Source organism: Pseudorasbora parva, chromosome 17 (genome assembly GCF_024679245.1).
Source record: "Pseudorasbora parva isolate DD20220531a chromosome 17, ASM2467924v1, whole genome shotgun sequence".
Classification (NCBI taxonomy): Eukaryota; Metazoa; Chordata; class Actinopteri; order Cypriniformes; family Gobionidae; genus Pseudorasbora; species Pseudorasbora parva.
In genome coordinates, this window is record NC_090188.1 from 3,974,025 (window position 1) to 3,995,426 (window position 21,402).

Below are 21,402 nucleotides of genomic sequence, written 5' to 3' on the forward strand. Positions count from 1 at the left end.
ATCATCTCTGTGTGTGAATGGGTTGGGCACTGCCAGCAGAAGGGTACATTTTTATTTATTTTCCTTTACACACTTCAACAACTTTTAATAAAGTGACCAAAGCTGCCTGCCAACTGAATAGCCTAATAGTTTAAATAGCCTAAAAGCTAATGAGGTGGATAAACATTCATAAACTGTTTTCTCATAACATGTTAAAGCCGCGATCGAAACACAGAACGTCACACAAATATATAAAAGAACATTTTGATAAATAAACCTAAAAAAATACCTTCCTAGAGAGGAAATGAACACTTTGAGTGCGTTTACATGCATGTTCTGAAGCCGATTGTGTGGTAGTTTCTGTGTGTGGTCATTAGGGATGTCAATTTTCACAACCGATCGATCGTCGTTTAAATTAACGATCAATTAATCGATTAATCGTTAACCTTAATACTGCAATATGCGTCTACAGCAGTGGCTTATAGCCGGCAGCATGACAGGATGTGCAATGCTGCTCAAAACGCCATGTTCTTCACCAAATGAATGAGGATTTATTTTGTCTAAACAAAGGGCCATGGGATTGTAAAATTTGTTGATGCGATTTATAATTTAATTCAATTACTTATTTAATAACCAAATATAACCTGTAATACAACACGAACGCCGCCTCAGATCTGTTATTCAGAATGTGTGGACGCACTTCCAAGAACAACGCGCTGAAACGTCACCTAAACCCAGTTAATTCAAAACGATTTATTAAAATATTGTTTTCATTAATGTTATGTAATGTGACAGTCCCAATCATAGTTATTATTAGTCGTGTGTTGCGGTTTGAACTGCGCGAGCTGAAGCGGATGCGCTGAATCAACACTGGTAAGTTACACTGAAGCTCTTTGCTAGCGCGTTATTTAACTCAACAAAAAGCTTCCTATATGAGATTAATCAGATTTATATAAGGTTAACAAAATATTACAAATTATATCTGCACAAAATGATGCGAATGCACAGGTGAATTTGAATTGAGTTGCTGATATTCATATTCAGAATGGGAGACGCGCTCGTCCTGGAACGCTCTGAGCACGGCACCTAAACCCAATGTATTTACAACCATTTATTAAAATAGTGTTCTCACTTCTGGTATATAATATGATCGTCCCAATCATAGTTATTATGCATTGCTCTGTATGCGCTAAAGCAGAAGCACTGAATGAAAACCGGTAGCCATCACTGACTAAAGCCACTTGCTAGTGCATTTTATTTCACTGAAAGAAACGCATCCTTTATGATTGATCACATATACAACGTTACAAAATAAATGTAATATTACAAATTACTTCTAAACAATCTGATGCGAATGCACAAGTGAACTTGAACTAAGTTACATGCGCGAGTCAGAATGCGTGACTCATGTGCATGCGCTCTTCCTGGATCAACGCAATGAAACACACGGCAAATAAACCCAAATAATTAACGATCACAATGTTTTATTACAATAGTGTTCTCATTAATGTTGTTTAATATGACAGTCCCAATCATAGTCATTATTAGCTGTGCATTGCTGTTGGAGCTGAAGCTGATCACCACCACGCTTTAACTACCGCTCGCCTCTAACGTTAATTATTAACCAAATGCATCCTTATGAGATAAATCAGCTATAGATAGGCCTGCATAATATAAACACAATATTACAACTTACATTTGCACAAAACAAAAGGCTTCGAATGCACATGCAAACTTGCAGTCATGATGAAGGTGTAACTCCAGCTGTAAAATGGTCCCAAATAGAACTCGGGCGCGCTCGCATCATTTTTCCTCCCGTTTCGCGGTTGAGCAGCATGCACGCGCATGACCCTGCTTAATCGATGATCGATAAGTCTTATCGATCAAATGTCTTATTGACAATTAATCGATCATTGATTAATCGTTGACATCCCTAGTGGTCATTCACAAAGCGGGTGAAGACTTACACGAAGCTTAGCCCCGCGCCTCAGGATCTCACACCGCCACCTGACGCGCACATTATATACACGCAAGCTCAATTTTAAATTGACTGACAGATGAGCTGCACGAAAGCACTCTGTGGTGCAGCAGGATTTTAAACAACTTCCTGAGTGGCCGCGGACAGGCGCTGAATGCTGCCGCCGGTGTGTGTACACTCATTGAACGTGTTCTAATTTTAAAGGTGCGGTGCGAAGCTCAGCACCCTTAAAGTGGTCGCACACCGATGCTCAGCTCAGCTCAGCGCTGTGACACGTCTTTAAAATATTGAGCACCCCCATATTGCCAAAATGGTATGATCCTCGTTTCATAACACCAGCGAAGATTCGACCGTGAGATCGGTGGTCGAATCAGGCTCCGCATATCGATGCATCAAATCTTCGACTATTCGGGGTCACCCCTAGTTACCACCATGCAAAATCAAATATTTCATTCTTCTAATTTTAATTAATATGTGGATAACAGGCCTATCCTTCAATTAAAAATAATATTGAGGCGCTGGGAAACTTACCAATTTTGTAGACTTTAGTCTGAGTTGTTTTTTGTTGTTGTTGTTTTGATTACCCACATTAATCAGTGATGCGCGGGTTGATCCAAAATGAGCGAGTGCAGGGCTCTCAAGTCTCACGCATTGGGTTAGATTTGCTGATTCTGGGTAAGATATAGATATTCCCTCCACCCAATAACGTTTACGTTCTGATTCCAACGTCACATTCTGTGATTCACGCCACAGCCTCGCTCATTGAATCAAATGCTCGCTGAAGTACCGTTAGTTGGCAACTACAAACCCCGATGACAGACGCAGAGACACAAAGATAACGGTGTCAAGTTAAGTTTCTGACAGCACTTTGTTTTCTGTTCTTAATCCCTCAACAAAATTTAAAGAAAGCCTTGTCTCAATCATGATTTGCATGAAATGCATTTTGCTGTATGTTATTGCGCTCTCACTCAGTGAACATCTGTGCTCACCTGCACTCGTGAATGCGGTGATGGACAGCTGTCCTCATTCGACTGGTGTTTGGATGTGATTTTTTTAAAACTCACTTTCATTAATTAATTTATTAAAAGTAACTCCATTTTGTAAGATCATTTTCATTTAAGTAATTCCAAACATCACGAGGCAGACGACATTAGTGATCAAATACAGTCGAGTTATTAACCCGCTCCACAGCACCACCCAGTGGATTTAGTTAAAACTGCGAGATTTAGAGGGATGTATAATGGATTCACTGCATTTAGGCCTGCGAAGCAATATCGAAAAATAAAAATAATATTGAAATTTTACTAACATTAATTACAGATCAAATATATTCGTGCTCACCCCTATTTATGGAAGCTGAAGTGTAGCGATATAAAATTTTCAATGCAATATGTAAAATGGCAATGCATTTCAAAATTTACATTTACATTTTCCATACCATGTGTGCAACATTTGGAGCAAAATAATAATTCAAATTGAATAATATAATTTACATTTGCTATTTCCTACACTAGTTTTAACATAAATTGTATATTGTAGGCTAATACTTTATATAAGTTGCAAAATTAAAATTAAAATGTATTACAGAAATAATTAGATGTGTTTAACATGTTCAAGCAATTCCAAAAATTATGCCACGTCACCGCACTAGCCATTATTTTTAATGGAAAGGAGACATAGGTGTTATTCAAGCATTAATTAAATTTTTCATGGTGGCAAAAATTTTTTTTTTTACATTTTGTTATTTTAACTGAATTCAGAAATGCTTTTGAAATTAAAAACTTTGCTTTTAATAAACAAAATACATATTTGAAATAAAGACTGTTTGGAGTTGGGTGCTCCGTTCCCTGAATCCACAGCCTTTGTTGTTATTTTGAGTGTGTACACAAATAAAAGTAGACAGTTTATAATTATGTCTTGTACTTAGCCTATCTGTATGGCTAAAAAGTGATGCTGTATTGGTGTGGGAGTTGTTTCCGCTGTCATAAAGAGAGGAAAAAATACAACCATACTGATATAGCAAACAATAATCATAGGCAGCTTGTCTAAGATTATTTGAGAGTAAAATAATCTCTGTTGTAAACCACAGCTCACTTCAGCGCGACCGTGCTCATATTAAGGTGCCACCATCCTCTGGGCTGAAGGCCTCAAAAACCTGCTACCAACACCAATAAACAACACTAACCTCTCTCTCTCTCTCTCTCTCTCTCTCTCTCTCTCTCTCTCTCTCTCTCTCTCTCTCTCTCTCTCTCTCTCTCTCTCTCTCTCTCTCTCACTAATTAAATACATGTTTATTTTATTTGTACGAATTTGTCATTTTTCATATCAGACCCCCGTACCCAGCCAAACCCACGGCCGAAATCTCACTCTGAACTCAGTTCAAAACTTGAGAGCCCTGCGAGTGCCTGCGGTCATCACCCATGGACGAGTCATCAAAAAATATTTTTAATGATATTCGGGTCGCATTCGGTTGGGTCGTTTGAAATAAAGATGACAATTAAACCTTTGTAATTTATATAGTAGCCTACTAGACACAATTGTAGGGATGGGACGAAATATCGTTTGACAAAATATCGCGATACGAAACGTATCGAGGTCGAAAAAAATGGATCGCGAAATAAAGATAGATGGCACTTCTGCATGATTTGCGTAGTATATAAATAATTGAGGCATAGCCCAGAGTTGGCTATGAAAAGTGAGAGCTGTCAGACAAAGGATGTAGCAGCAAACATTAATAGGGAAAGGAAATGGTTGACATTAGCATTAATATTCTAAACCAAAAATGCAGTTATTGCCTACATAAACTACCATATTTTCTGTTTAACTTTTATTAGACTCCAGAAAGAAAAGGGCGTTTTTTCACTGAGCACATTCTCTGCAGTCTGAGCGCGATGCACTGCAGCTAACTCTCGCTCATGTCTGAAGTAAATCATTAACACCGTAAAACCCTGGTATATCGAGGTGCATCGTATCGTGAGTTTAAGTGTATCGTCCCATCCCTACACAATTGACTATGAAATCCATTGATAAGGAGGATCCTCTGCGTTCCAGCATAGGCTAAGTGCAGCCAGTGACGCACATTCAGCTCCGCAGGTCGAGTCATAGAGGCGAGAATTAAACCGGCTCAACCCAGGGACGGTCGATTCAATATTATTTTTGCACAGCGTGAAGAAAGCTAAAAATAAGTTGGCTAATTTTCTGTTTTATGCCAGCAGCGGTACATTATACCATTTTAATAGGCACTTTTAAACGCATAGCTCAGTAATGTCAGATTTATGTTTTTTCTGAGAGGGGGGTGTGATATCTAGGCCCTAGCCCGGCCCGTGTCCGACAGCTTATCAAAGTTCACGGCCCGAGTCCGACTGGAGCCTGTGTTTTTTTTGTGTTTTTTTTTTTTTTTACATTGTTGCAGCCATTAAAATAGTTCATTTTTTTTAATTTCTTTTTATTTTTTATGTCAAAGTAGTTATATTTCATTTAGTTTCTTTATTAAGTTAATTTAGAAAAATGTTTAGAGCAATTTTTTGTTTGTTAAATTAAAGTTTTAATTTTTTGTAAGTGACGGCCAGCAGCCGACAGTGAGTTAACCGCATGTTTAATCAATTTAGCCTCTCAAATCAACTCTTGACTGATCTTGCCTTTGGCTCTTGCAAACCAAACAAGCTAAACCAATAAAAATAAAAATCTCCACATTTAACGGAGTTCACTTCAACGGAAGCAAAAGTTGCATGATGCATTTCATTCAGCAGCTCATTTCAAATTCAAAGAACGCAATATGAGAGAGCGACCTAACAAATAAATATATTTATATATTGTATTTATTTATTTAGGCCATTTGTCTGTTCTAGAGACGTGTTAACTTTTCGATAAAGCTCTAATTTGTTTCCTTTGGAAATATGTTTCAAATTCACACAGAATGCATTTATAACTGTAAAGAATGTTTGTTTGTGTCAAAATCGTGATTAAAATCGAAATCGGGGAAAAAATCGTGATAGGTTTTTTTTGTCCGTATCGCACAGCCCTAACAGGAAGGCCTGAAAATGGAAACAGTTGTTTCTGCTCCAAACATAACATTGGTTTTGAGTGTGTGCTGCGGGCGACTAACAACAAACTCTTGCTTGCTCGTGCTCGTTTACTGTATGTTCATTCTTTGTTCTTCCTTGTTGTTCGTTCATCATATTTACTTTATTTTTTGCAAAGCTTTATTTATGCTTCTGTTCTGCTATGATAAATAGACATCCACTCTCGCATTGAGTGTTTGTTCATTTTGGGAGCGGAGCAATGAAAGGAGAGTGTGTTTGTTTGGGTTGATTTCAAATATCAACTGCGTTTCTCAGAAATCACTTACTGCACCTTTAATGCACCATCAAAATAAATTATTGTAAAAAAAAATGATGTAGCCATTGCTTCTCGTTTTAATCTTAGGGTGCGTTCACACTTGTAGTTCGGTTCGTTTGGTTCGTTTGGTCCGGACCAAAAAACAAAAACAAACATAATAGTCCTGGTCCGCTTAGCGTTCACACGGGCATTTTTAACAGCGAACCTAAAGTTACCGAACCAAAGGCACAGGGAGACGCTCACAACCTGATTGGTCGGCTTATATGACGTAGGAGCTCGTTTACCGAACATTCAAAACAATGCTGTGTGCGGATTACACGCGCGGGCATTTTATGCGTGTACATGGTATTATTTTTAACCAGAGAACTCATGAAGAGCTCATGAAATGTTCAAAACATTCAAAACAACGCTGTGTGCTGGATTAAACGCGATCATTTTATGCGTGTAACACATTTGGCATTATTTCTTACCAGAGAACTCATGAAGAGCTCATGAAATGTTCAAAACAACGCTGTGTGCTGGATTAAACGCGATCATTTTATGCGTGTACATGTGGCATTATTTTTACCCGCTGAGAACTCATGAAGAGCTCATAAAATGTTCAAAACATTCAAAACAGCAGCAGGATTTCCTCCGTTGTGCAGAACAGAGACGGCCGCTGTCGTCTGCACCTGCTAATAATGGGCAACACAGGAACTTTGATGAGAAGAGCCAGGTATGCTTTTTTTGTGCTTTTTCTAGCATTTTCGAAACATGCTCGTCTGACCAAATATTGATTAGGCACTTCCTCGTTGCTCCACGTTTGCCCTCTAATGTTAAAGTTACTCATTTTGGATACACCGATCTTTCCGCGTCGTCAAATCAGCTGCATTATGCGTCGCATCTTGTGACATTACGTCCGGTTTTTGGTCCGTTTACATGTCTTTGGTCCGTGTTGCGTTCATATATCAATCGAACCGCACCAGAGTTCGTTTGGAAGCGGACCGAGACCCATCTTTTTAGCGGTCTCGGTCCGCTTGTTTGGTGCGCACCAGGGTTCGGATGGCAGCGTTCACATATGTTCAAATGAACCGTACTAACCGAGCAACCGCACCAGGGTTCGTTTTAATCGAACCAAACATGACAAGTGTGAACGCACCCTTAAAGGACAATCACACTCCATACTGTATCTGTGAATTTAGCCCAGTTTCATGTCCAAATAACTCCACAGCTGATGACAGACGACAAACCGTTTCAACACATTAATGTGGTGTGTCAAACACACCCAAACACTCCCGGCTGATTGTCCATACTCAGCAATTAGTGACCTCAAACCAGACCAAAATATTTACTTGTGACTCCTCGCTTGACAGCAAGAATGTTTAGGCCCGCCACAATCAGGAATTTTATGCTTACAATTTATTGTTATGCAAATAACTGCAATTAACTACTTGACTCTATTTTGTTCATGTCCCTTACAGTGAAAGCCTAATATGTTTTTTTTTTTACTTGGAATTGTATGTAATATAATAATAAAAGTTATGATGAAATAGGCCCTTATGATTGACTTTAATGATGGAAAAAATTACATATTTATTATATTATATATATATATTATATTATATAATATTCATCTGGATGACAAAATGTGATTGAAATTTTAACGGCACAACTGTGGTTATCTCAAATAATATTGATTAAATCGAATAACCATGATCACACAATTAATCAATAATTGCCACAGGCCTAAGAAGAATATTGTTTAAATACCATGTAATTTTTTTTTATTGCCAATGACAATTCACTTCATCTGCTGCAATGGTGCTGAACATTTCTGTAGCTCCTAAATATTTTCAACTGTTCAATTCAGAAAAGTATTTTATATTGTGCACTGTGCATTGCATGGATCTTTTGTTTGTAGGATCCCATTTGAAATGTTTAACTTTGCATGACTTGTGTGTTGTTTCACATGCTATTTTTTAACACAAGTATTAGACAGCACGATATAGTATACATTATTAATAGTCCACGTCTCGGACAGTTCTGCGATTGATTGTCAAACAGCGCCATCTGCTGGTCATTGTCAGCACAGTCATCACACAGTGTTAGTGTTTAATGACTTGTATGGATTTATTTTATTGTGGATAGTGAATAGTCTTAATTTCTGCATCTTTTGCTTCATTAGTTACTGAGTTACTGTACCCAAAATAGTTTCTGTAAGTCTTTGGTGTGTGTGTGTGTGTGATCTTGTAAAAGTACTTCTTCTGTTTTATCAGATCAGATGATTGACCTACATTAGTCAGCTGGAAGCTTTTTTCCCCTCTTTAGAGCCTGACAAACCTTGTGACACATAACTGATCCTGACTTTTCCCAGACCCTGTATGTGTGTGTAAAGTGGGTCAGCTGTGTTTTTGTTTTCTGCTCACACACACACACACACACACACACACACACACACACACACACACACACACACACACACACACACACACACACACACACACACACACACACACACACACACTACCCCTAAACCTACCCATCACTGAAAACATTCTGCAGTTTTACTTTCTAAAAAAAAAAAAATTCTGTATGATTTATAAGATGTTTTCCTCATGGGGACCAAAAAAATGTCCCCACAAGGACAAGGATTTCGGATATTGCCATCTTTGTGGTGACATTTTGTCCCCATAACGTAGTGATTACCAGCACACACACACACACACACACACACACACACACACACACACACACACACACACACACACACACACACACACACACACACACACACACACATACACACTTCCTGCAGCATCTTAGTTATACTTCTAGTTAGTAACATCAATAAAATGTTCATTCAAAGTTATCTGTTCTTTAATAATGCTCTCGGATTTGTTTCGGAATGTTCAAAGAACATTAAATTGTCACATTCCCATAATGTTTGCTAAATGAAATGTTTCAAAAAACATTTAAATTTTTAAATGTAAAGAGAACATTCCAAAATAACGTTTTTAGAATTTATATGAACTCTAAGATATCTCTATGTTTGTTATGAATAATAAGCTAAATATTTGTTTTAACGCAGGATGAGTTGAGTATTTTTATAATGTTTTTTTTGTGTGTGTGTGTATTGAGTTTGACCTAAATTGACTGGAAACCGGTGTACATTTGTGTTTGGCTTGTGCTATACTCCATCAAAGAGAGACAAGTCTGAATTGTGTTTGTGTGTTCAGCCGAGCGGTTTGGGAAGAAACTAGAGGAGCTGCGGAGAGAGAGAGCGACCCTTAAGCCTGGTCTCCCGTCCAGACATCCTGAGGTCACTGCATTTCTGGAGCGTCTCAGGACGGCGGTGCACAGCGCCATCCGCAGGACAGACACACACTGCAGGTTTGGACACAGGAAAACACATTTTCTATTGTAATACGTCTTTTAAAATGTCATTTAGCTGAACTTTCAGCATCATTACTCCAGTGTCACATGATCCTTCAGAAATCATTCTAATATGATGATTTGATGCTCAAGAAACATTTATTATTTATTATCCATGATGCTGCTTCATATTTTTGTGGAAACTGATAACTTTTTTTGTCAGGATTCTTTGATGAATAGGAAGTTCAAAAGCACAAGATTTATTCGAAATAGAATCTTTTGTAACATAAACGTCTTTACTGTCACTTTTGATCAATTTAAAGGTCCCGTTCTTCTCGTGTTTTCGAAGCTTTGATTATGTTTACAGTGTGCAATATAACATGAGTTCATGTTTCGCGTGTAAAAAAACACTGTATTTTTCACACAATTTACTTATCAGTACAGCGCTGTTTCCTCTGTCCTAAAAATGGCCTGATGATTTCCTTGTTCTATGAAGTCCCTCCTTCAGAAACACGTAATGAGTTCTGATTGGGCCAGCGCTTCCCGTGTTGTGATTGGACAGCAGCTTAGACCTTTAATGCATCCTTGAGTAAAAGTATTAAAGGGTTAGTTCACCCAATAATGAAATTTATGTCATTACCTCCTCACCCTAATGTCGTTCCACACCCGTAAGACCTCCGTTCATCTTCAGAACACAGTTTAAGATATTTATATTTAGTCCGAGAGCTTTTCTGTTCCTTCAATGAAAGTGTATGCACACTATACTGTCCATGTCCAGAAAGGGAATAAAAACATCATCAGAGTAGTCCATATGAGACATCAGTGGGTTAATTAGAGTCTCTTGAAGCAGTGAAAATACATTTGGGTTCAAAAATAACAAAAACTACGACTTTATTCAGCATTGTCTTCTCTTCTGGGTTTGATTTCAATCCTCAAATAAAGATCCGAAAGGTTATGAATCAGCGTATTGATGGATCGCCAATGTCACATGATTTCAGCAGTTTGACACGCGATCCGAATCATGAATCAATACGCTGATTCATAACCGTTTGAATCTTTATTTGATGATTAAAATCAAACCCGGAAGAGAAGACAATGCTGAATAAAGTCGTAGTTTTTGTTATTTTTGCACCAAAATGTATTTCCGATGCTTCAAGAGACTCTAATTAACCCACTGATGTCTCATATGGACTCCTCTGAAGATGTTTTTATTCCCTTTCTGAACATGGACAGTATAGTGTGCATACACTTGCATACGCTCTCGAACTAAATATAAAATATCTTAAACTGTGTTCTGAAGATGAACGGAGGTCTTACGGGTGTGGGACGACATTAGGGCGAGTCATTAATGACATCAATTTCATTTATCTGATCTAAACGTATTTCCTATAGATTTATACTCAAATATGAATGTAATCAATTCTTCACAGTTAAATTCTGAAGTCTCATTTCTAATCTGACCTGATGTTCTGTAATATTACAGTAGACTTCGCTTTATTGTATTTGAACGCTGGTTAGATGATAGTAGTTTCAGAAATAAGCCTTTAGAACAGGAAAGCAAAAGGTGGGGCGGCAGTGCTGAGGAATGTTTTTAACGGCACTTCCTGTTACGTATTGTTTTCATATGTTTATCTTTGTACAGTCTGGCGGCTGTAGCTCAGAGACCCTCATCAAAAGAAAGACTAATATTATTATTAATATTTAAAAAAAACATATTATTAATATTTAAAAAATAGCTAAAGATCTGCAAACAACTCAGAATAATAATAAAACAAAGTGCAACAATGAACTGATATATGGTAACACTTTATTTTGATGGTCCACTTTAAAAAATAAGTTCACTATAATCATTGAGATACTGATTAGATGTGACAGATTCAGTGTTATTGTAATACTCTTCATATGTTATTATAGTATTTGTTTATATTTTGTTTATATTCGCTTTTATTTTTATATTTACTGTTTTCATTTTACAATAATTAATGCTTTATTATTTACTATTATTATTCATAATAATTGTGTGTGTATATTTAATATAATTTATTACAGTATATTATATTTAAAATATTTATATTGTTTAAATTTAATTGTTTAAATAATTATTATTTTATAATACATTTATTATTTTGAACTGACTATTTTTTATATTTACAGTATATTTCATTTTAGTTTACATTTTATTAATTTTGTTATGTGTCTTTGTAGAAGTAAAAGATTGTTATTTTAGCATTTTTTGTATAGTATTTATTTACATTTTCAGTTAGCTTTTTATCTAGTTTTCATTTTATAATAAGGAATTATTTATGATTATTTACTATTATTAATATTATCCATAGTAATTGTATGTATATAAAGTATAATTGATTAAAGTTTATTATATTTAATATTCACATTTTAAATATTTATATATATTATAATGGATTATTTTGAATTAGCGTTTCTCTTTATATTTACAGTATATTACATTTTTAGTAATTTTGTGTTTTTGTCATTGTGTTTTTGTCATTAGTTTTATTAAAGCTATATAGCTTTAAATGATTTACTTCAACTAAAGTTATTGTAGTTTTTAATGTTTTTTTAATGTAGTTTTCATGTAGTTTTTATATTTTATCTTATTTCATCTTATTTTAGTTACCAAAATCATTCTAAATAGTTTTAGTTATTGATAGCGATAAGACATTTCTAATAGGGCTGTCAAATGATTAAAATATTTAATCGGGATTAATCGCATTATTGTCATGAGTTAACTCGTGATTAATCGCAAGTTAATCGCAGATTGTTATATGTTGTAAATGTATCTCAAATTAAGTTTGAATTAAGATTTTAATATTTTAATCAACATGGGTATATGGACAAATATGCATGCTTTATGCAAATGTACGTTTATTATAGCATGAAGACTAGACATGTATCAAAGGTCATAGATGTTTATCAACGAACTTGTTCATGTCTCTTAATCCTAAACTTAAAAATTCAGAATAAGCAGTGATTCCTCTCATTTTAAGAATATAAATAAAGGGAGGTATTACACTGGCAGTTTAATTCAGTACAGGGCATGGGTCATATGAAACATTGGTGATGTGAAAGCTGTCATGCGGACCTGTGAGCACACCAGTACCACACCATACTGGAGGAGGTCTATATTACACGGGTAGGAATATTGTGTGGCCCCTTTAAGAGAGGCGCGCTCACTATTGAACTGCCAGTATTTTGCGTGTGCGCGCCAAACTATGCCGTGATTCACGTGAACAGTGTGAGAAACACGTATTCGGGAGCGCTCTTGTTCAGAAGAGTAACCTGTACATTAGTTTTAGCCGATTGTAATGCATTTAGTTCAATATAACACATGTACTGTAAGCGGTGATGTGTCAATGATTTACCTCAGAAATGAGCGAGAGTGAGCTTCAGTGTATTCACGCATCGTGCTCGGACTGCAGAGAATGTGCTCAATGTAAGCACACTTTTCTTTCGACCTGGTGTCTAATATGGTTAAACAGAAAATATGGTAGCTTATAGGCAATAACTGCACTTTTGGTTTAGAATATTATTGTTAACCATTTTCTTTCCCTATTAATGTTTGCTGCTGCAAACTTTACGTCTATGGCTTCTCTCGATTTCTCCTACTACGGGCCATGGAGCAAACAGAAAATGCGCGCTGCGTTAACGCGCGTTAATACATTTAGTGCCGTTAAAATGAATTTGCGTTAATGCGTTATTAACTTTGACAGCCCTAATTTCTAATCTTGTTTTGCTTTGGGTGATTTATCAATACATTTTTTCCAAACAGGCAAAATGGTGAAGTGAGTGCAGATCAGAGATCAGGCTCTCAGATTGGACCTCAAACACGGGAGAAGCTGTTGGAGAAAAAACAGAGGATTCAGGTGAACACAAATATATGATCATCAAACATGCATATTAACTTATTGCTTGAATAAGAATTATATATTGCTGTTCGTCGTATTACAAAATAATGGATTACAATGCATACGCACGACTAAGCTTTTTTTCCTAGAAATTTTAACGAGCTTTTAGTCTAATGATTTTGGATCTAGACTCATACTATGGCAAAATTGAAGATTTATTATGCCTTTTTTCTTTTCTTTAGTCTTTCTTTAGTGTGTAATGTTGCTGTTTGAGTCCCTCCAGCAGTAGTCAGTGTATCCCTCAAACGCCTCCATTGTAGTCTTGAGTTTTCTTCCGGGAACCAACACGCCACAATATTCCTCATTTAAATAATTAATACGCAGAATAAAGAGGCGTGGCCTGGTTGAGTAGGTTAGGAATCGCTTGACCAATCACAACACACTGATCCAGCTGATCAATCAGTGCACAGTGTGCTTTTCAGAAGGCGGGGCTTCATAGAGACAGAAACTACACAGAGTTACTGACAGACTGGGAAGAGAGGAGCTGCAATAATCCGCTTGTTAAGTCTAGACGTAGGAACGGCATTTCTGGGTCCAAGCCTCAACTCGAGAATGCCATTGACGTGCTATTCATTCATATTAAACATCAAACATTTAAAAAAGTTAAACATTTTAAATACTTATAGTCTACACAACTGTCTTTGTGTTCACAGCATCACATACATTATTATTTTAATGATTTATAAAAGATTAATCTCTGTCTGCCCATCTGGAATTTTGGTATGGAGAAAAAGGTTATGATTATAACTTTTTTGTAGTATTACACCACATTGTGTGTGTATATTAGCACCGTTTGTTGTTTTTCTTGTGGTATGAGATAGAGCGTTTGGACCCGGAAGCGCAGCCGTGTCACATCAGACTTAACAGCCGGATAGAATATGGGGAGAACAATCAACATTTGAGCATGAAAACCTGCACAAAATCAAGACTTTGCATGTGTGTAAAGTGTTAAGACAGGCTGCACGTTTAAATGTGTTGTGCTTGTGCAGAAGGAGATGTGTGACCTTCAGCGGAGGCTGGAGGAGCTGCAGGAGCAGAGCAGAGCTGTGGAGGTGCAGCTGGAGGTGGAGGAGCTCGAGGGCCCCGTCCTGAGGGCCTGTGCTTCGCCTCAGCTGCGTCTGATGGGGCGAGCGCTGGAGGACATGATCACCTCTGAACATCGGACACTCATCCGTTTGTCTCCACCAGCAGGGATCATCAGGTGAGGGGAAGTGGACCGGCGAAATGTGTGAAAGTGGACTGAGGATTAAATACTGTGTTTTCCGGACTATTAGTCACTCCGGAGTATAAGTTGCATCAGTCAAAAAATGTGTCATGAAGAGGAAAAAAACATATAAGTCGCACTGGACTATAAGTCGCTTTAGGGCAGAAGCAGCGCGGAGAGTGCAAGCGAAGTGAAGTGAGTGAGAAACTTGTGAGGGACTTGCGGAAAACAGAGGTTACATTAACTCTAATGAAGAAAACAAAGAAAGCTAATCACAGACTGAGAGCAAGATGGCCGGAGCTAGAGGAACGAGTCCACAGATGGTGCTTGAACAACGCTCTGCCGCGTGAGACAAGCGCTGTGTGAATCGTTCTCGGCTGCATATTTTACTACATGCAGTTTGTAATTTGCATTTTGTTTGTGTTCAGTCTTTCTCAGTTGTTGCCTTTAAGTTAATATTTCAGTTAACAGTTTTTTTTTCTGTTTTCAGACGTTTTTTTCAGGGGTAGGCTACAGGAGCAGCATAGAGCGCCCTCTCGCGACTGTAGACGTAGCTATATGTTTATTCTTGTCAGTCAGTATGAATTAAATTTGATATACAAGTCGCACCTGACTATAAGTCGCAGGACCAGCCAAACTATGAAAAAAAGTGCGACTTATAGTCCAGGATATACGATATTTAGTGTGTACATGAAACCTTCTTTTAGGGATTTGTTTATTTACTCACACTTTTGGAAGTTTTTTTCTTGCCTTCATTATGACCGGACAGTTAGTTGACAGAAAGCGGAGTTGGAGAGAGAGAGGGTGGCGGATCGGTAAAAGTCCACAAGCCAGGACTCGCTATATGACACACTTGTGCAAGTTGAGCGTAACGTTCGCTTACCGGAGTCTGGAGTAGTTAATGGGCTGATCATTTACACACATTCAAACCTGGCACTATTTATTATTTATTAATGATTATTTATTAATGATGATAACACTAATAAAGAATGATTTATTATGATTTATTATTGTATATTAACTATTATTATAGATAATGATTGTATCTATTTAATATAATTACATTTTTATACATTTTATGATGATGATGATGATAAATGATGAAGATTATTTATTAAGAATGACAACACTAATAAAGAATGATTTATTATAGATTTACTATTATTACAGATAATGGATGTATTTATTTAATATAATTACATTTTTATACATTTTATGATGATGATGATAAATTATGAAGATTATTTGTGATTTATTATTGTTATACATAATAATCGTATTACTTTAATATAATTTATTAAAATATATTATAATATTTTAATACATTTGATGATGATGATGATGATGATGATGAACACTAATAGAATAATTTATTGTGATTTTACTATTGAACTACTACTGCTATTATTATTGATAATAGTTATTTATTTAATATAATTTATTTAAATATAATTCATTTGCTATAATCAGTATTATCAATGATGATGATATTGATGATAATAATGAATGATTCATTACGACTTACTATTGATTTACTATATACTATTATTATTGATATAATGTATCAAAATTAAATATTTTAATACTTTAATAAATAGCAATATTTATATATTGATTATTTACATATTATTATTATTATTATTATTATTATTGATGTGCGTTCATAGGTGTCTGTATATCACCTGACTCATGCCGTGGCATAATCCGGTTTAAGATCCAGAGCTATCTGCTTCATAAATGCCAGTATGCCATCAGGTTTAGTAATGAATTATAAGTTTAAGGATATAATCTGACACCTTTGTGATGTTTTCAGTAAGAGACAGTAATATTAAAATCAGTTTGCTGTAATATGTTGTGGTCCAGTCAGGGCAGAACCGAAACTGACAGGTGATATTTAAAGCAAATGAATGTGTATAGTGCACTGTCACGGCTATAGATGTGCCAATCAGTATTCACCAGCCTTGGCATTTTGAGATTGATGTGCTTCAGTTGAATCTGCTTTTTGGAGGAGTACCGGGGCGACTTTCTGGTGACAAAACAAAGGGCAGCGAGAAGCCTCTGAGCAGAGAAATATTGAACTCTGGATTGCATGTCTCTGTTTGGTCTCTCACAGAGTGATTTTGATGCATATGTAGATTTATTGGAGGTACGGTGCAGATTGAGGTCATAACATTGAGCTGAGCTAAACAAACCCCGCTGAGAGATTGATTTATTTTCTCCTGCAGCGAGGGACGATTTTAAAGCGAGTTTTGAGGAGAAGCAGCTGAGTCCACATGGACTCTTCATTGCTATTTTTACTCATGCAATCCTCTCTCCCTACGTCTCTCTTTTATTGTATTTTTACCTGGGCCTTCTGGAAATGAGACTTTTCAGCACGGTTATGAATTTTTATTGCTTTCAGGCTCCACAGAAGCTTGTGTGGTTTCTTTTACCTGTGCGCAATGTTTAAGAAGAACCTCTCACCGCTCTTTGTGAGAAATAGCTGACATTTCTCAGTCTGAGATGTTATTGATATCTAATCAACTTATTAATCTAAAGAGGGATCTGTATATATAACCAGCAGGAGGCGCTTTATTTAAACACTCTCAACTTGTTATACAATATTGCTTGCTTACTTGTATTTATTAGTTGTGTTGATTCAATCAAGTACCATTATTACTATTTGGCATCATTTATTATGACTTCAACATCGAATTATTTTGAGCAATACTGAATAATTGATTGATTGTTCATCTTCCAGACTTCAGGAGCAGGAGCGAATGCTGAGTTTGTCAATCAAAGAGGCAACAGCTAAAGTAAGTCCACATCTTAATAATATATATATTGAATAAGATTCAGTTAATGTCACCATGATTATGCACTATATTGCCAAAAGTATTGGGACGCCCCTCCAAATCATTGAGTTCAGGTGTTCAATCACTTCATGGCCACAGGTGTATAAATCAAGCACTAGGCCTGCAGACGCTTCTACACACACTAGTGAAAGAATGGGTCGCTCTCAGGAGCTCAGTGCGTGATCTGTGCAATAAGTCCATTCCTGACATTTCCTCACTACTAAATATTCCACGCTCAACTGTTAGTGGGATTATAACAAAGTGAAAGCCATTGGGAACAACAGCAACTCAGCCACGAAGAGATATAGGTCACATAAAATCACAGAGCGGGGTCAGCGAACGCTGAGGGTCACAGTGCGCAGAAGTCACCAACCTTCTGCATTGTCAACAGCTCCAGACCTGCAAACTTCTGTGGCCTTCAGATGAGCTCAAGAACAGCTTAGAGAGCTTCATGGACTGGGTTTTTCATGGCCAAACAGCTCATTCTAGCCTTACATCACCAAGTGCAATGCAAAGCGTGGGATGCAGTGGAGTAAAGCAGTCGCCACTGGACTCTAGAGCAGAGAGACGTGTTCTCTGGAGTGAACAATCACACTCCTCTGTCTGACCATCCCGTGGACGAGTCTGGGTTTGGCGGTTTCCATGAGAACGGGACTTGCCTGACAGCGTTGTGCTGAGTGTAAAGTTTGGTGGAGGGGGGATTATGGTATGGGGTTGTTTTTCAGGGGTTGGGCTTGGCCCCTTAGTTCCAGTGAAAGGAACTCTTAATGCTTCAGCATACCAAGACATTTTGGACAATTGCATGCTCACAACTTTGTGGGAACAGTTTACTGTGTGTACTCACACTAGGCACGGTTGCCATGAACCGGGCCCGAGTACGATTGTCCCCCCCTCCCCACTCCCCCGCTGGCCTGCACTCACATAGGAGGGTTTCAGCATTCGTGCCGGAGCATGCTTACGTCATTATGGTGCGACGGTTTCGGGTTTCAGCATTCGTGCCGGAGCATGCTTACGTCATTATGGTGCGACGGTTTCGGGATAAACAGGAAGAGCGACGCTCTCTGAACACAATAGAGTCCATCGCTCTGTTTTCTTTGTGGATAATTTTGTGTCGTTTGGTCCATGGTGGTCCACAGCCCTCTCACAGCCTGTTGTTAAACAGATGTGTCGCCTTAGTGGCGCGAAAATGTTCACGTAATCGTGCTGCTCGTATTATGAGGTTTGCAAGGTACCAGCTGAAGTGCAGCAAGGACTTTGCAGCTTTGATTACGGACTCCAGCACGGTTAGCGCTCACACTGCATGTGAAACGCGCCTGAGTCCAACTGATCCGTGCTCTGGCCCACCTCTTCCAAGCGGGCCAGGGCCGGCTAATCGTGCCGAGCCCGGGCACGGTTCGGAGCACTCACACTAGTCAAACGAACCGCGCTTTGGTAGTCAAACGCACTCGGGCACGGTTCAAAATGGCTAGTGTGAGTACACCCTAAGTGACCATCATTTTTTATTTTCACATTGGATTAAAAATGCTAAATAACCATTCTGATAACCGGATAAACAATATGATAAGGTCATATGACATTATACAAGTCACAGCACTTATCAGGTGATAAACTATGACAAATATTTAGGAAAATATTGTACTGTGTCAGTTAGGGCTGAAAGATATATCGTTATCGTATCTATATCTAGATATGAACTTTCAAGATATTACTATCGAAAAAAGCAATGATATATAGACTATATAGATTTCCCCACTCCGCGCTCGTCCTGCATACAACTCTGGCAGTCACAACAAACATCAGGTTTACGAGTGTGCCCTTGAATACACCGCTAAAGCCAGCACGCACACTCTACCAGGGACGTGGGAACTATATTGTGAGTGGGGGGGTGGCATTTCCATGGTGACGCGTCATTGCTTGTCACGTGACACACACCGCAGCAGCGCTGAATGAATGATGATCTGCTTTTGTTATTTTTCCTTTTTTATTCAGAATATTCACAAATGTGTTCGCGATGGCAGGAAATATCTGATATTCCGATTGTCATATACATGCAAGTGGAAGAATATTGTTGTTTGAACACCTTTATGACGATCGCGTTAGTTTAGCTGTGTGCGCGATGGGCGCCGCCGTGTTAGTTTGTGCCGCAGACGCAGTTCAGAGAATCGGATCTGTTTACAACCTCTATGTTTGCAACATGTGAATTCATCCATTTCTCCCGAAATACTTAAAAGTGGCTGGTGAACTGGGAATAGAATAGAGTAAACATTGAAGTTACTTACACAATGTGTGTCTGATATGAATAAAACGTGTCGAATTGTAATGGAAATGATTATTATTACCTCTTCCATAGACATCAGTGTGTATTTTACAAACTCTAAATGTATTGTTTTTTTAGTACTTATGTGAATTTATATGTTTGAAACCTAAAAAAAACAGTATGTGGTTAAAAACACTGAAAAGTTGTGGTATGACAGCTCTGAGCGCGCCTGTCTCTGGCTATATTCAACATTTGGATTAAGCAGTTGATCATGTGATGCACTTTATCTTTCGCTCCAGGGACCAGTCTCTGATTACACCTGTGTGATCGTACGTGCAAAAGGCTTAAAAACAATACATTTTCTGGCACAAATTTTTGAAATGTAGGCTTAAATCTGTTTATTTTTCTGAGAAATGCTTGGTTTTCAACGAACACGCAGTCATATCGTATTGTATCAATATCGAGATATCTGGCATGGAAATCAAGATATTAAATTTTGTCCATATCGTTCAGCCCTAGTGTCAGTTCAAAACCGAAGTCACCAGTTCCTGTTGCAATACATTTTGATGTGTGTGAGAGTTTGGTTAGTTAACATGTGTCGGCTCTGCCACCACAACCTGAGACAAAATGAGCTGCCTTCCTCCTGTGAGCAGCATGGGAAATTGTAATTTAGCTCTTAAAGTGTGTGTGTGAGCTGGTGTCAGTGGGGTCGGTGTGGCTGCAGTGTGAGCCTCCGGCTTAGAGTGTGTGTTGGCACCGCAGGTGGATCTGAGAGGAGATGAGCTGCCTGAAAAATGGCACAGTGTGACTTTGCCCTCCGGTACGCCATTATCCGATGGCAGAGCCACGTCACTTCTGGCTGCGTCTCACAACCACTTTCACATTGGGAGGTCCGTTGTGTTGTCTACTGTGGCATCTGGTCCACGATTACAGACTTCCTGAATGTTCGATGCATTCTGTGTTCAAGATTTAAGTTTTTTTATTTATTATTTTATAATTTTTTTAATAGCTGGAAATATTGTGCCACGTTTTGCTTTGTTTTGTGAACTTTTATTAACAAAAAATTGTATGTGGTACAAATGTATTTTATTTTTTTAAATAAAAAGAATAAATTTAATAAAAAACTGCAATAAATAAATACATTTGTGCCAATTTTTTTAAAGAGTATATTAAATGAAAATAAAAATATAAGATAAAAATCCTACATACAAAAATTAATTTGTGCCAGATAAACTAAAATAAAATACATGTGGCACAAAGATTGTTTATTTTATTTTAGTATTTTAACCACACAGACACACAAAAATAAAATAAATTGCATTACTTTAAAATAAATTAAATACAAATAATTAAAGACATACTTTTTCTGACAGAGTATTTTATTTTATATGTATAATGTTATACAAAGGCACACATTTTTTATACATTTTGTATTTAATTTTCCCCCCCAATTATTTATTTATACTTATTAACAAAGAAACTTACATTTAAACACTTAAAAAAAATAAAAAATAATAACAATAATATATATTATATAT

The 21,402-nt window shown here is 37.3% G+C and overlaps 1 protein-coding gene across 1 annotated transcript in view; it reads left to right on the forward strand.

The window, feature by feature from the left end:
- disc1 (DISC1 scaffold protein) overlaps positions 1-21,402 on the forward strand; it is a 98,211-nt gene that overhangs the window by 20,911 nt on the left and 55,898 nt on the right. Inside the window, exons 4-8 of the mRNA XM_067422281.1 lie at positions 9,511-9,664; positions 13,434-13,527; positions 14,559-14,770; positions 17,514-17,568; positions 20,627-20,684. Of these exons, the coding sequence (XP_067278382.1) occupies positions 9,511-9,664; positions 13,434-13,527; positions 14,559-14,770; positions 17,514-17,568; positions 20,627-20,684 (573 nt within the window). The remainder of the gene's footprint in view (positions 1-9,510; positions 9,665-13,433; positions 13,528-14,558; positions 14,771-17,513; positions 17,569-20,626; positions 20,685-21,402) is intronic.